Here is a 13,117-nt window from a genome sequence, read left to right as displayed (position 1 = left end):
CCGTTCAGAAAAAATGAGTCCATGAGATGGGGAGAAATGGAAACATTACACCCTTTTATCTGGGCATATGGATAGATTTGACTAACTTTCAAAAAGGCATTCATAGGACTGTGTAATAGGATAGAAAACTGTGAGATCTCAATATTATTTTGGCTCTTGCTGGCTACCAGGTAGGCCGTTGGAGGCTGGGGCTGGGGGCTCAGGCCTGCTGATCTCTTTCGGAGTTGCGTCTTTAAAGTGATGATCCTGTTTCACAGGTGGCAACAGCCAAACACCGATGTTTATTTTCATGTAGTCATTTTCCCAAGAGATGATGGGGCCCCACATACTTGGACTGAATCAGTCTAAGTATGACTGATTCAGTCATCTTTGGGGCTATTATTTAACGGAGGAGCTCCAGTTTGACAAGTTCTGTCACCAACGTGACTGGAGGCCCCTCAATTACTGTCTCGTCAACTTGCTCAAAGTGAATGGGGTGAACCAGGGGTCTTGTGCATATGCCTAACTGCTCAACTATGGGGAGGCTGATTAGGCATCGTGTGCAGCCGGTATCTATGATGGCCTCTACTTCCCTTGGACCCGTTTCTGGGACTTCTATCTTGGTGTTGATAGCGAAGGGGCAGGTAGCTGCACTTAACATTGGGTCGTTGCTGCCGCCGCTTTCCCCTGTAAGGTTTGGAGGAGATTCACTGGCTTCATTGGGAAGGAGAGGAACTTCCACAGCATGTTTGGCGAAGCATCCTCTTCTAGACAGCTTCCAAGGGGCTCTGGTTGAAGACCGGGCCATGGAAACTGGAGCCTGGGCCAGACAGTCCGAGGCCCAGTGCCCATGTTGGTCACACGGGTAGCACTTGAGAGTCCTGAACGGGGTGGGAGGTTGCGCTCTGCTTTCTTCACCTAGGCATTCAAGGGGTCTCCTGGCCATTTCATTTACAGTTGGTTTCTTGCAGGGGTGAATTTCTATGACCAAAACAACAGCTGTGCACATTTGTATTTGGTCTGGTACTCACCTGATGCCACAGGCTTGCCTAAGGCCTGGGTCAACAGTCCCTTTGAAGGTATGTACTAGCATTCTGCCAGTCTCATATGTTTCCAGCCAGTCTCCAAAACTCCCAAATTAATTCTTCCGCGGGTCTGCCAGCCTTCTTAAAATGCATTAATTTGGGTCTCGGCTTCCTCTTGCTGAGCAATGCCACTGAGTCTGGTCCGCATCAGCTGGATGAACTGGTCGGCATCTTCTAGCTCAGGGGTTTCTTCACTGGGAAGCTCAGCTATCCATTCTGATGCCTCTCTATCGTTCATGCCATCCGCAATGGCGGAAATCAGTTCCCAATCAGATGGGTATTGGTTTCCATATTGGTCAGTAGGGACCCAGACGCAGTTAAGAAAGTAGGGGTTCCAAGGGTCCCATCAAACGTTGCCTAAAACGATGGGGGAGGACTGGCTGGTGGAACCTGTCGCTGTGCTTGCGCAGATAGTTGATCAGGTGCCTGCTGGTGGGCTAAAATCTGTTGTGGAACTACTAGCACTTGTTGAGCTTGAGCTTGTTGGGGAATTGCGGCTGGTGACTGCAAATGCAATTGTGTATGAACAGACACTTGCGGCGGCACCACAACTGGTTGATGAAAAGGACCGAGCAGTTGGAAAGGCATAGGTTGCTGGATAAGAGCCAGTGTCTACTGGCATTGCATCCATCCCTGTACTGGGTAGAAAGCCCACCCAGGAGGGATCTGGCCCGCTGGTGGCAGCCTGAATCCGGGTTGGTGTTGCGAGGCTGGTAGACTCCAGAACCCTTGTGGCGAGCCTGGCATTCTGTGGCTGGGCTGGCACAATAGGGATGGACGCTGGGTCATCTGTGCCCTGGGGGTAACGGAACCTCCAGCCGGTCTGGGTTCAGGCATGAGGCCGGGAACTGAACCACCGTGAGCTGAGTGAAAGTACACAGATGCTCTACTCCATTGCACTGCAACTTCCTGACCAGGGAAGGTGAACATTGGCTGTGCCAGGATCCACTTAGGCTGCTTGGTGCCATGAGGCTGAGTTGCCCCTCTCACGCTCATCTGGTTCAGCTACTCTGGGAGACCAGCCAGTGACTGGCTTCATGATGGCGGCAGGGAATTCACTGTCTGGAACGCCTGCGGCGCATCTGCTTTGGCATTCTCTACTCAAGGGTTGGGGCTGGTCCTGCACCTATTTGTGGTTCCAATAGCAACTCCTGGCTTGGGATAATTCCCACAGCTTCACATTGCAGGTCCGTACGTGAGTTTCGCTCAGGCATTGGCTACTTGCATTGGGCAACCAGGTAGTGTGTGGCTTCTGTGACCTTTATGGCTTCCACCATGGCCAGTGAAGGAGAGTAGAAGGTTTCAAGAGGAGTTGTTGAGCCTTTGTCCACTACCTACTTCATGGAGTTCTTGTCTTCCTTCATCTTCCCCGAGTCTTCACATCACCTGACTTTGAATTGATGCTTAGGGCTCAGGACTCCGGACAGCACCCCAAAGTTTGGGGGAGCTGCCTTAGTTTAGATAAAATTTGGTAGTCTCAGAAGATACCTTTCTGCTTTACTGGATGATAGAAAGAGGGAGTCGATACAGCACAGTCATTCTTGTAAGATTCTGTTTCTCCGGGTTCCAGGTAACACCCCCAATTCACTAAGACTCTGGGGCTTGAAGTTCCTCGAAGTTCAATTTTATTAAAGATCTAGGAAAACCTGAATCTGGGAGCGTCTGGGTTTTCTCCACCCAAACGAAACTTTAAGTTCTTGCCCAGCACCCACATGTCCGTCACACGTTCCAGTCAGGCACCGTCCAAAACTGAAGATGTCTCTGTCACTTCATCACAGCTGCAGGGTACAGTGACCTTGACTTTCTGGAAAGAATGTTATTTAGACTACTACATATCATCTACTCTGGGTAATTGCCCCGCCCATTTTCCCACAGGAGAAATTGTGGCAGGCCTGAATACAAAAAGATAAAAGATGGCTTCCAGGCCTGACGCTGTTATTATAGTCCGTGTTGGCGAACCTAGGGCACGCATGCCAAAGGTGGCACACAGAGGCTCTCTGTGGGCACGTGCATCATCGTCAGCTGCTCTTCCGGTTTCTGGCGTGTTGGCTAGAAGACTAGCTGGCACCAGATCTTCAGGTTTCTGGCAGTCCAGTGAGTATTCACGCTGTTTGACCAGAAGACTGTGTTCGCATTTTAGCAGCGCGTTCTTCTTGAGTTCTATTTAGCTTGGAGAGTGCATCAGATATTTGGCTGTCAGACATTCCGGATAACATAGATTGTGAAAGATAAAACTGTTTTCTCTTAGCAGGCATATCAAGCCTTTACAGATTAATGTTTTTCAGGCTTAAATAAGATAACTAACCTCCTGCTACCATGTCGCGATAGTGAAAATGATTAAAGTCCGTTTGAACCTTAATTATCGCGGAGGTGATGGATGGAAGCTGTTTAGTCATTTGTTCAAAACAAGATTTCTTTTATTATAAAAGTAGAAAATAAAACATGTCCCGGTGGACAAAATAACAAATACGTCTTACATGATGGTGGATAGAAATAAGAATGGAGATTTTAGAATGAAGAAGAAGGAAGTAGAGTTAGATGTGGCAGGATATTACATCATAATAGGAGGATCTTAATAAAGCACACACAGTTAACTATTTAATTACTAAACGTCTCTGGGGCTGGCAATATTCAGTGTGACACACACGTTGGGCATTCTGTGCCAAAAAGATTCGCCATCACTGTTATAGGCAGTAGTTTTAGCATTCCAGCGGAGTTAATTTCCAGAGCTGGTCTATTTTGACTGACACTGACAATAGGCAATATTCCTCAGGCCTGTTACAAACATTCTAATGCTTTGGCTTTCTATTCTTTCTGGACAACCCAACCCTGATCTAGATCAGAGGTCCCCAACCGCCGGTCTGCGGACCGGGACCGGGCCGTTGGGGTTTTCCAGCCGGTCCGCGGCGGCGCTGCCCTCCCGGCAGAGGACATTATGCAGGACAGGGTGGGGCGTCGGGCAGGGCGGGGAGAATCCTACTTCTCCCCCCCCCAGCCAAAAACTCAAAGCCTATCTGCTGGATACGGGGGGTGGAGAAGTAGGACCTTCCTAACTCCCCCCCCAGCCAAAATCACAAAGCCAGGCAGCCCCCAGCCGCCAAAGGATTCTCCCCGTCCTGTGGAGAAGTGTGGAGGGCTGCGTCACTAAGCTCCACCCCTCCATAACCCCACCCCCATATGACCAAAGCCCCGCCCCCCGGGCCGTGGAAAATTGGTCTAGCTTAAAGCCGGTCCCTGGTGCAAAAAAGGTTGGGGACCTCTGATCTAGATGACGTTTACATGTGTTGCATAATTTGAAACGTCTAATGCTTTGACACAGTCTTTCCCCATTCCCTATGGGGGAGTTAAGTTATCCTTTCCCCCCAGGCTATTACAAGTTATGCATGGTATATTTGTGTGTATGTTTGGTTTTTTAGAATAAGGGTTTTTTAGTTGTTTTTATTAATTGGATTGTTCATGTTGTTTTACTACTGTTGTTAGCCGCCCCGAGTCTGCAGGGAGGGGCGGCATACAAATCCAATTAACAACAACAATAATAATAATAATAATAATAATAATAATAATAATAATAATAATAAATATTTTTTTCAGAAATGGGAGCAGGATCCTGAAACTTTCTTAATATTAATAAAAGGAGCTGGCGAAAAAGTGTTCTGTGCTGGAGGTGATATAAAAGGTGAGAATGTGAACTTTTTTTTTTTTTACAAAGTTCAGAGCTTTGTCCTTGATTTTGAATCCAAGGAAATGTCATCTTAAACCCCACCACCACCACCATTGAGTGCTAATGACAGCCATCATTTGATTTTGAGTGATCCACTCTCTATCTTAGCTCACCATAGTTAACAGAACTTGCTAATTCTTGTGAAAGGAGTTGTGAAAGCCATAAGAAAAGAAAAATGAGGAATATTTAATATTGTCATTATTAACTTTGATATTTGTTTCATTTTTTTAAGCTATTACTGAAGCAGGAAAACGTGGAGACAGATTAATAAAAGATTTTTTCAGAGAAGAATACAGATTGAATAATGCCACTGGTATGTGTTCTTTTTATAGTATTCCCTTAATAACTTCTTTTGACTTCATCTTTGTGGTGAAAATTCTGTTTTAGGATAATGGATATTTATTGTGTAAGTCTGTTCTGCTTGGTATCTTTGATGGATAAGTTTTTCCCATGCTTAGGAGTGAAAGCTATTCATTTAAAGAAGCACATCAGCAGAGAAGAATGAAACTTTATGAAAATGTTTTATAATTAGGATTCTTAGATCATTTTAAGGTCACATCCCGAAAGATAGTGTGAATGCTGTAACCCCTTTTGTGCAAAATTTATATTATTTGAATATATGCTTAGTAGTATTTATTTGCAATTCCTTCTAGGGTTATCCCATTTGTTGTTTACATTGCATACTGTATAAGTAAAGCTAATAAAAACATTAAAGGTGGAATATTTAAACCACTTTCCTTTTTAACTTCTTTGCTTTTTCTTAATTTTATTTAATTTATTCTAAGAACAGTGTCTCCAGATTTAAAATGTAAAACTAATTACAGAATGCCATCCTTATTGAGACCTAACTAACTTTTAATATGTTGTTATTTTGACAATGATCAAATAACTGTTGTGTACTATCCTTATCAGTATTAATCTGATTATTAATTCAGGTACCCCCAGCTTCTTCTTTTTTCTATTCTGGCCTGTTTTTACTTCTCTGCTATGTTTTACAAGATGTCTATTGTAATCAGGTTTTAGCTGGTTTTCCTCTCAAAACAACATTAAGAATGGAAAAAAGAACCAGTATCTTAAACATAAAAAATATATTTTAAAATGCTCTTAATATTTTAGTCACATTATAAAGATGTATTTTCTTAGATAAGTGTGCATTCTAATATTTTAAGTAGGATAACGTATTTTATAATTTTTGACAGGCACGTGCAAGAAACCTTATGTGGCACTTATCGATGGAATTACAATGGGCGGTGTAAGTAGAAACATTTTGCAAAATAAACAGATTGGTTTACTGTACCTTGTCTTCACAACTAGTCTTAAAAATTGTGGGTGAACTAGCTACAGCAATTTCAAGCAATCTTATTTGATGAATAAAATTGACATATATATGTATATGTATGTATATATATACTATATAAATACACACACACACACACACAGATATATATATATATATATATATATATATATATATATATATATATATATATATATATATGTAGATTGTTCTGAGTTCGGGTTTTGCCCTGTGTAATGTTTTGCATGTCTATGCGACGTTTCGGTGAAATCACATTCACCATCATCAGGCTGGAGTTCCAATCTTTGTGTTTTTGCAAATGAATATTAGCAACTGACATTTCTTCTTAGCATGTAGTGTGGGGGTGGAGATTTGCTTTGAATGTAGCAAATAGATTGGGTGACTATGCTTCCGTGATCTGATTGGTTGGTGTAATCATGGTTGTAGAAGGAATGGCATGAAGATTATGAAGTGTTTTGTTTAAGTCTGATTTCCAAATATAAAATTCTAAAATCATAATAATTAAAGGATTGACATATTGATTATAATGAAGTGTTTATTTTGTTTAAGGCTGGTTTCCAAATCTCTGGCAGGCGCGAGGTATCATCCCTTTTATTTAAACAAAAGGACCTCTTTTCAATTTCAATAGCTTCTAGAGAGATTCTTTTATATAAATTCTCTGTTTTGTGGAGTAATTTAGTTTTTTCAAAGTCAATTTCGTGCCCTGTTTTTTTAATGTGCTGGACAAGGGAGGAGGTCTTCTCCTGTTTCTTGACTGCATTCATATGTTCTGCCATGCGCTGGCTCACTCTTCGGTTAGTTTGTCCAATGTATGTGGCTGCACATGTTTTGCAAGGGATTTCATAGATACCTTGGTATTCTAATTGGATTTTATCTTTGGGGCTCCTTAGGATATTAGATATTTTTTGGTTAGTGCAAAATGAGGTTTTGATGTTATGTTTTTGTAGAATTTTACTAATTTTATCCGTGGTGCCTTTGATGTAAGGAAGGATGGTGGTGCCATTGTCCTGTTCTTGATCTTGTTTTTTGGGGGGTGTCTCTTTATTGATTAGGTTTGTTATTGTTTTCTCTTTGAATCCATTAGAAATTAGTACATCTTTGAGTTTGTTCAATTCAGTTTTTAAGTGCTCATGGTCAGCTAAGCGTTTGGTTCTGGTGATGAGAGTTTTGGCCACTGAGGTGATTTGTGCGGGGTGGTGGTGTGAGTGTGCATTTAGATAACGGTTGGTATGGGTTTTCTTTTGGTAGATAGTATGTCCTAGGCTGCCATTGGGTTTTTTATAGACCAGTACATCTAGAAAGGGAAGTTGATCATTGATTTCTGTTTCCATAGTAAACTGTATTTTGGGGTGTAGGCTGTTGAGATGAGTGAGGAAATTGTCTAGTTTTTCTTTACCATGTGGCCAAATTACAAAGGTATCATCAACATATCTCAGCCAAAGTTTGGGTTTGTATTTGGCTTGCTCTAAAGCATTATTTTCGAAATATTCCATATAGAGGTTGGCTATGACAGGTGATAGAGGTGATCCCATGGGGGCTCCCTCTATTTGTTTATATCTTTGTTCATTATAGATGAAGTATGTATTGGTCAGGCAGTGGTTGGTAAGGTCTAGGATATATTTGGGGGGTTTGTGTTTGTCTTGGATAGCTGTCAAGGCTTCTGTAATAGGTATTTGTGTGAACAGGGACACGACATCGAAACTTACAAGTAGGTCATCGGGTTGTAGGTTTTGTTTTTTAATTATTTGTATAAAGTGGGATGAATTTTGAACATATGAGGTAATAGTTTCTGTATATGGTTGAAGGTATTTGGCTAAAAATTTGGCAAGGTTTTGTAGAGGGGAGCCTATAGAACTGACTATTGGCCTGAGAGGTATTCCTTCTTTGTGTATTTTTGGAAGGCCATAGAGTTTTGGACATATGGAAGATTTTTCTCTGGGGATGATTTTTTGCTGGATTTCTTCGCTGATGGGAGAGGCCTTGATTTTAGATTTGGTGGTTTTTTCTAGGTAGGTGGTAGGATCTGTGCTTAGGAGTTTGTAGGCTGGGTTTTTTAGTAGATTTGTCATTTTTTCCTTGTATTCTGCTGTGTTCATTACTATAGTGGAGTTTCCTTTATCAGCTGGGAGAATTATTATATCCTGGTTTTTCTTTAGATTGATAAGTGCCTCTCTTTCTTCCTGCTGTATGTTGCTTTTTGGAGGTTTACTAGAGCACAGAATATTAGTGACTTGGAGTCTGATTTTGTTAGCAGTATCTGGGTTGATTTTATGTAAAGTTGTTTCAATTCCACATATGATATTTTCAGTTGGTATTCGTCTTGGAGTTATTGCAAAATTAAATCCTTTTGAAAGAATATTGGTTTCTGTAGTGGTGAGTATCTTGTCTGATATGTTATGTACTGTTTTGGTCATAAGTTGTTGTGGAGGGCTGGGTTTTTGCTGTACCTCTAGTATTTGGAGTTTCTTATTATGTGTGTCTGTTTTGTATTGGGTTTCTGTTTCTGCCCTCCAGATTGATATTTGTTTGAATTTATCCCAGAGTAAAGGGTGTATTTGGTTACTGATTTTAAGGTGAAGAGAGAGTAGACTTTTGTTGATTTCATCAAGTATGAATCTTTTTTTGTGGAGTTCATTTCTGATTAGGGCTAATTCAGTTCTTTTTAGGATCCTCTCTATGGTTGGGGTTTTTGGGTGGAATTTTAGTTGGAAGTATTTGGGAATTATTTTTTTGTCCCTGCAGTTGCGTAGGAATGTGAGATCACATAAGATGGAGGCTTTTCTGACTTCAAGTTTTTCATAGGTCCTAGTCAGTAGGAAAGTGTCCTCCCCGTAGAGGCAAGATATTTGTTTTCGTAAATTTTCACGGGTATATGTATGTAGATTGTTCTGAGTTCGGGTTTTGCCCTGTGTAATGTTTTGCATGTCTATGCGACGTTTCGGTGAAATCACATTCACCATCATCAGGCTGGAGTTCCAATCTTTGTGTTTTTGCAAATGAATATTAGCAACTGACATTTCTTCTTAGCATGTAGTGTGGGGGTGGAGATTTGCTTTGAATGTAGCAAATAGATTGGGTGACTATGCTTCCGTGATCTGATTGGTTGGTGTAATCATGGTTGTAGAAGGAATGGCATGAAGATTATGAAGTGTTTTGTTTAAGTCTGATTTCCAAATATAGAATTCTAAAATCATAATAATTAAAGGATTGACATATTGATTATAATGAAGTGTTTATTTTGTTTAAGGCTGGTTTCCAAATCTCTGGCAGGCGCGAGGTATCATCCCTTTTATTTAAACAAAAGGACCTCTTTTCAATTTCAATAGCTTCTAGAGAGATTCTTTTATATAAATTCTCTGTTTTGTGGAGTAATTTAGTTTTTTCAAAGTCAATTTCGTGCCCTGTTTTTTTAATGTGCTGGGACAAGGGAGGAGGTCTTCTCCTGTTTCTTGACTGCATTCATATGTTCTGCCATGCGCTGGCTCACTCTTCGGTTAGTTTGTCCAATGTATGTGGCTGCACATGTTTTGCAAGGGATTTCATAGATACCTTGGTATTCTAATTGGATTTTATCTTTGGGGCTCCTTAGGATATTAGATATTTTTTGGTTAGTGCAAAATGAGGTTTTGATGTTATGTTTTTGTAGAATTTTACTAATTTTATCCGTGGTGCCTTTGATGTAAGGAAGGATGGTGGTGCCATTGTCCTGTTCTTGATCTTGTTTTTTGGGGGGTGTCTCTTTATTGATTAGGTTTGTTATTGTTTTCTCTTTGAATCCATTAGAAATTAGTACATCTTTGAGTTTGTTCAATTCAGTTTTTAAGTGCTCATGGTCAGCTAAGCGTTTGGTTCTGGTGATGAGAGTTTTGGCCACTGAGGTGATTTGTGCGGGGGTGGTGGTGTGAGTGTGCATTTAGATAACGGTTGGTATGGGTTTTCTTTTGGTAGATAGTATGTCCTAGGCTGCCATTGGGTTTTTTATAGACCAGTACATCTAGAAAGGGAAGTTGATCATTGATTTCTGTTTCCATAGTAAACTGTATTTTGGGGTGTAGGCTGTTGAGATGAGTGAGGAAATTGTCTAGTTTTTCTTTACCATGTGGCCAAATTACAAAGGTATCATCAACATATCTCAGCCAAAGTTTGGGTTTGTATTTGGCTTGCTCTAAAGCATTATTTTCGAAATATTCCATATAGAGGTTGGCTATGACAGGTGATAGAGGTGATCCCATGGGGGCTCCCTCTATTTGTTTATATCTTTGTTCATTATAGATGAAGTATGTATTGGTCAGGCAGTGGTTGGTAAGGTCTAGGATATATTTGGGGGGTTTGTGTTTGTCTTGGATAGCTGTCAAGGCTTCTGTAATAGGTATTTGTGTGAACAGGGACACGACATCGAAACTTACAAGTAGGTCATCGGGTTGTAGGTTTTGTTTTTTAATTATTTGTATAAAGTGGGATGAATTTTGAACATATGAGGTAATAGTTTCTGTATATGGTTGAAGGTATTTGGCTAAAAATTTGGCAAGGTTTTGTAGAGGGGAGCCTATAGAACTGACTATTGGCCTGAGAGGTATTCCTTCTTTGTGTATTTTTGGAAGGCCATAGAGTTTTGGACATATGGAAGATTTTTCTCTGGGGATGATTTTTTGCTGGATTTCTTCGCTGATGGGAGAGGCCTTGATTTTAGATTTGGTGGTTTTTTCTAGGTAGGTGGTAGGATCTGTGCTTAGGAGTTTGTAGGCTGGGTTTTTTAGTAGATTTGTCATTTTTTCCTTGTATTCTGCTGTGTTCATTACTATAGTGGAGTTTCCTTTATCAGCTGGGAGAATTATTATATCCTGGTTTTTCTTTAGATTGATAAGTGCCTCTCTTTCTTCCTGCTGTATGTTGCTTTTTGGAGGTTTACTAGAGCACAGAATATTAGTGACTTGGAGTCTGATTTTGTTAGCAGTATCTGGGTTGATTTTATGTAAAGTTGTTTCAATTCCACATATGATATTTTCAGTTGGTATTCGTCTTGGAGTTATTGCAAAATTAAATCCTTTTGAAAGAATATTGGTTTCTGTAGTGGTGAGTATCTTGTCTGATATGTTATGTACTGTTTTGGTCATAAGTTGTTGTGGAGGGCTGGGTTTTTGCTGTACCTCTAGTATTTGGAGTTTCTTATTATGTGTGTCTGTTTTGTATTGGGTTTCTGTTTCTGCCCTCCAGATTGATATTTGTTTGAATTTATCCCAGAGTAAAGGGTGTATTTGGTTACTGATTTTAAGGTGAAGAGAGAGTAGACTTTTGTTGATTTCATCAAGTATGAATCTTTTTTTGTGGAGTTCATTTCTGATTAGGGCTAATTCAGTTCTTTTTAGGATCCTCTCTATGGTTGGGGTTTTTGGGTGGAATTTTAGTTGGAAGTATTTGGGAATTATTTTTTTGTCCCTGCAGTTGCGTAGGAATGTGAGATCACATAAGATGGAGGCTTTTCTGACTTCAAGTTTTTCATAGGTCCTAGTCAGTAGGAAAGTGTCCTCCCCGTAGAGGCAAGATATTTGTTTTCGTAAATTTTCACGGGTATATGTATGTAGATTGTTCTGAGTTCGGGTTTTGCCCTGTGTAATGTTTTGCATGTCTATGCGACGTTTCGGTGAAATCACATTCACCATCATCAGGCTGGAGTTCCAATCTTTGTGTTTTTGCAAATGAATATTAGCAACTGACATTTCTTCTTAGCATGTAGTGTGGGGGTGGAGATTTGCTTTGAATGTAGCAAATAGATTGGGTGACTATGCTTCCGTGATCTGATTGGTTGGTGTAATCATGGTTGTAGAAGGAATGGCATGAAGATTATGAAGTGTTTTGTTTAAGTCTGATTTCCAAATATAAAATTCTAAAATCATAATAATTAAAGGATTGACATATTGATTATAATGAAGTGTTTATTTTGTTTAAGGCTGGTTTCCAAATCTCTGGCAGGCGCGAGGTATCATCCCTTTTATTTAAACAAAAGGACCTCTTTTCAATTTCAATAGCTTCTAGAGAGATTCTTTTATATAAATTCTCTGTTTTGTGGAGTAATTTAGTTTTTTCAAAGTCAATTTCGTGCCCTGTTTTTTTAATGTGCTGGACAAGGGAGGAGGTCTTCTCCTGTTTCTTGACTGCATTCATATGTTCTGCCATGCGCTGGCTCACTCTTCGGTTAGTTTGTCCAATGTATGTGGCTGCACATGTTTTGCAAGGGATTTCATAGATACCTTGGTATTCTAATTGGATTTTATCTTTGGGGCTCCTTAGGATATTAGATATTTTTTGGTTAGTGCAAAATGAGGTTTTGATGTTATGTTTTTGTAGAATTTTACTAATTTTATCCGTGGTGCCTTTGATGTAAGGAAGGATGGTGGTGCCATTGTCCTGTTCTTGATCTTGTTTTTTGGGGGGTGTCTCTTTATTGATTAGGTTTGTTATTGTTTTCTCTTTGAATCCATTAGAAATTAGTACATCTTTGAGTTTGTTCAATTCAGTTTTTAAGTGCTCATGGTCAGCTAAGCGTTTGGTTCTGGTGATGAGAGTTTTGGCCACTGAGGTGATTTGTGCGGGGTGGTGGTGTGAGTGTGCATTTAGATAACGGTTGGTATGGGTTTTCTTTTGGTAGATAGTATGTCCTAGGCTGCCATTGGGTTTTTTATAGACCAGTACATCTAGAAAGGGAAGTTGATCATTGATTTCTGTTTCCATAGTAAACTGTATTTTGGGGTGTAGACCTCCTCCCTTGTCCAGCACATTAAAAAAACAGGGCACGAAATTGACTTTGAAAAAACTAAATTACTCCACAAAACAGAGAATTTATATAAAAGAATCTCTCTAGAAGCTATTGAAATTTAAAAGAGGTCCTTTTGTTTAAATAAAAGGGATGATACCTCGCGCCTGCCAGAGATTTGGAAACCAGCCTTAAACAAAATAAACACTTCATTATAATCAATATGTCAATCCTTTAATTATTATGATTTTAGAATTTTATAT

The 13,117-nt window shown here is 40.1% G+C and overlaps 1 protein-coding gene across 1 annotated transcript in view; it reads left to right on the top strand.

The window, feature by feature from the left end:
- The window catches only part of HIBCH (3-hydroxyisobutyryl-CoA hydrolase), a 70,702-nt gene that overhangs the window by 2,954 nt on the left and 54,631 nt on the right, over positions 1–13,117 (top strand). Inside the window, exons 4-6 of the mRNA XM_070731946.1 lie at positions 4,656–4,740; positions 5,018–5,098; positions 5,985–6,037. Coding sequence (XP_070588047.1) covers positions 4,656–4,740; positions 5,018–5,098; positions 5,985–6,037 — 219 coding nt within the window. The remainder of the gene's footprint in view (positions 1–4,655; positions 4,741–5,017; positions 5,099–5,984; positions 6,038–13,117) is intronic.

The sequence above is a fragment of the Erythrolamprus reginae genome, chromosome 1 (assembly GCF_031021105.1).
Source record: "Erythrolamprus reginae isolate rEryReg1 chromosome 1, rEryReg1.hap1, whole genome shotgun sequence".
NCBI classification, from domain to species: Eukaryota; Metazoa; Chordata; class Lepidosauria; order Squamata; family Dipsadidae; genus Erythrolamprus; species Erythrolamprus reginae.
This window is presented reverse-complemented; position numbering and strand designations above follow the sequence as displayed.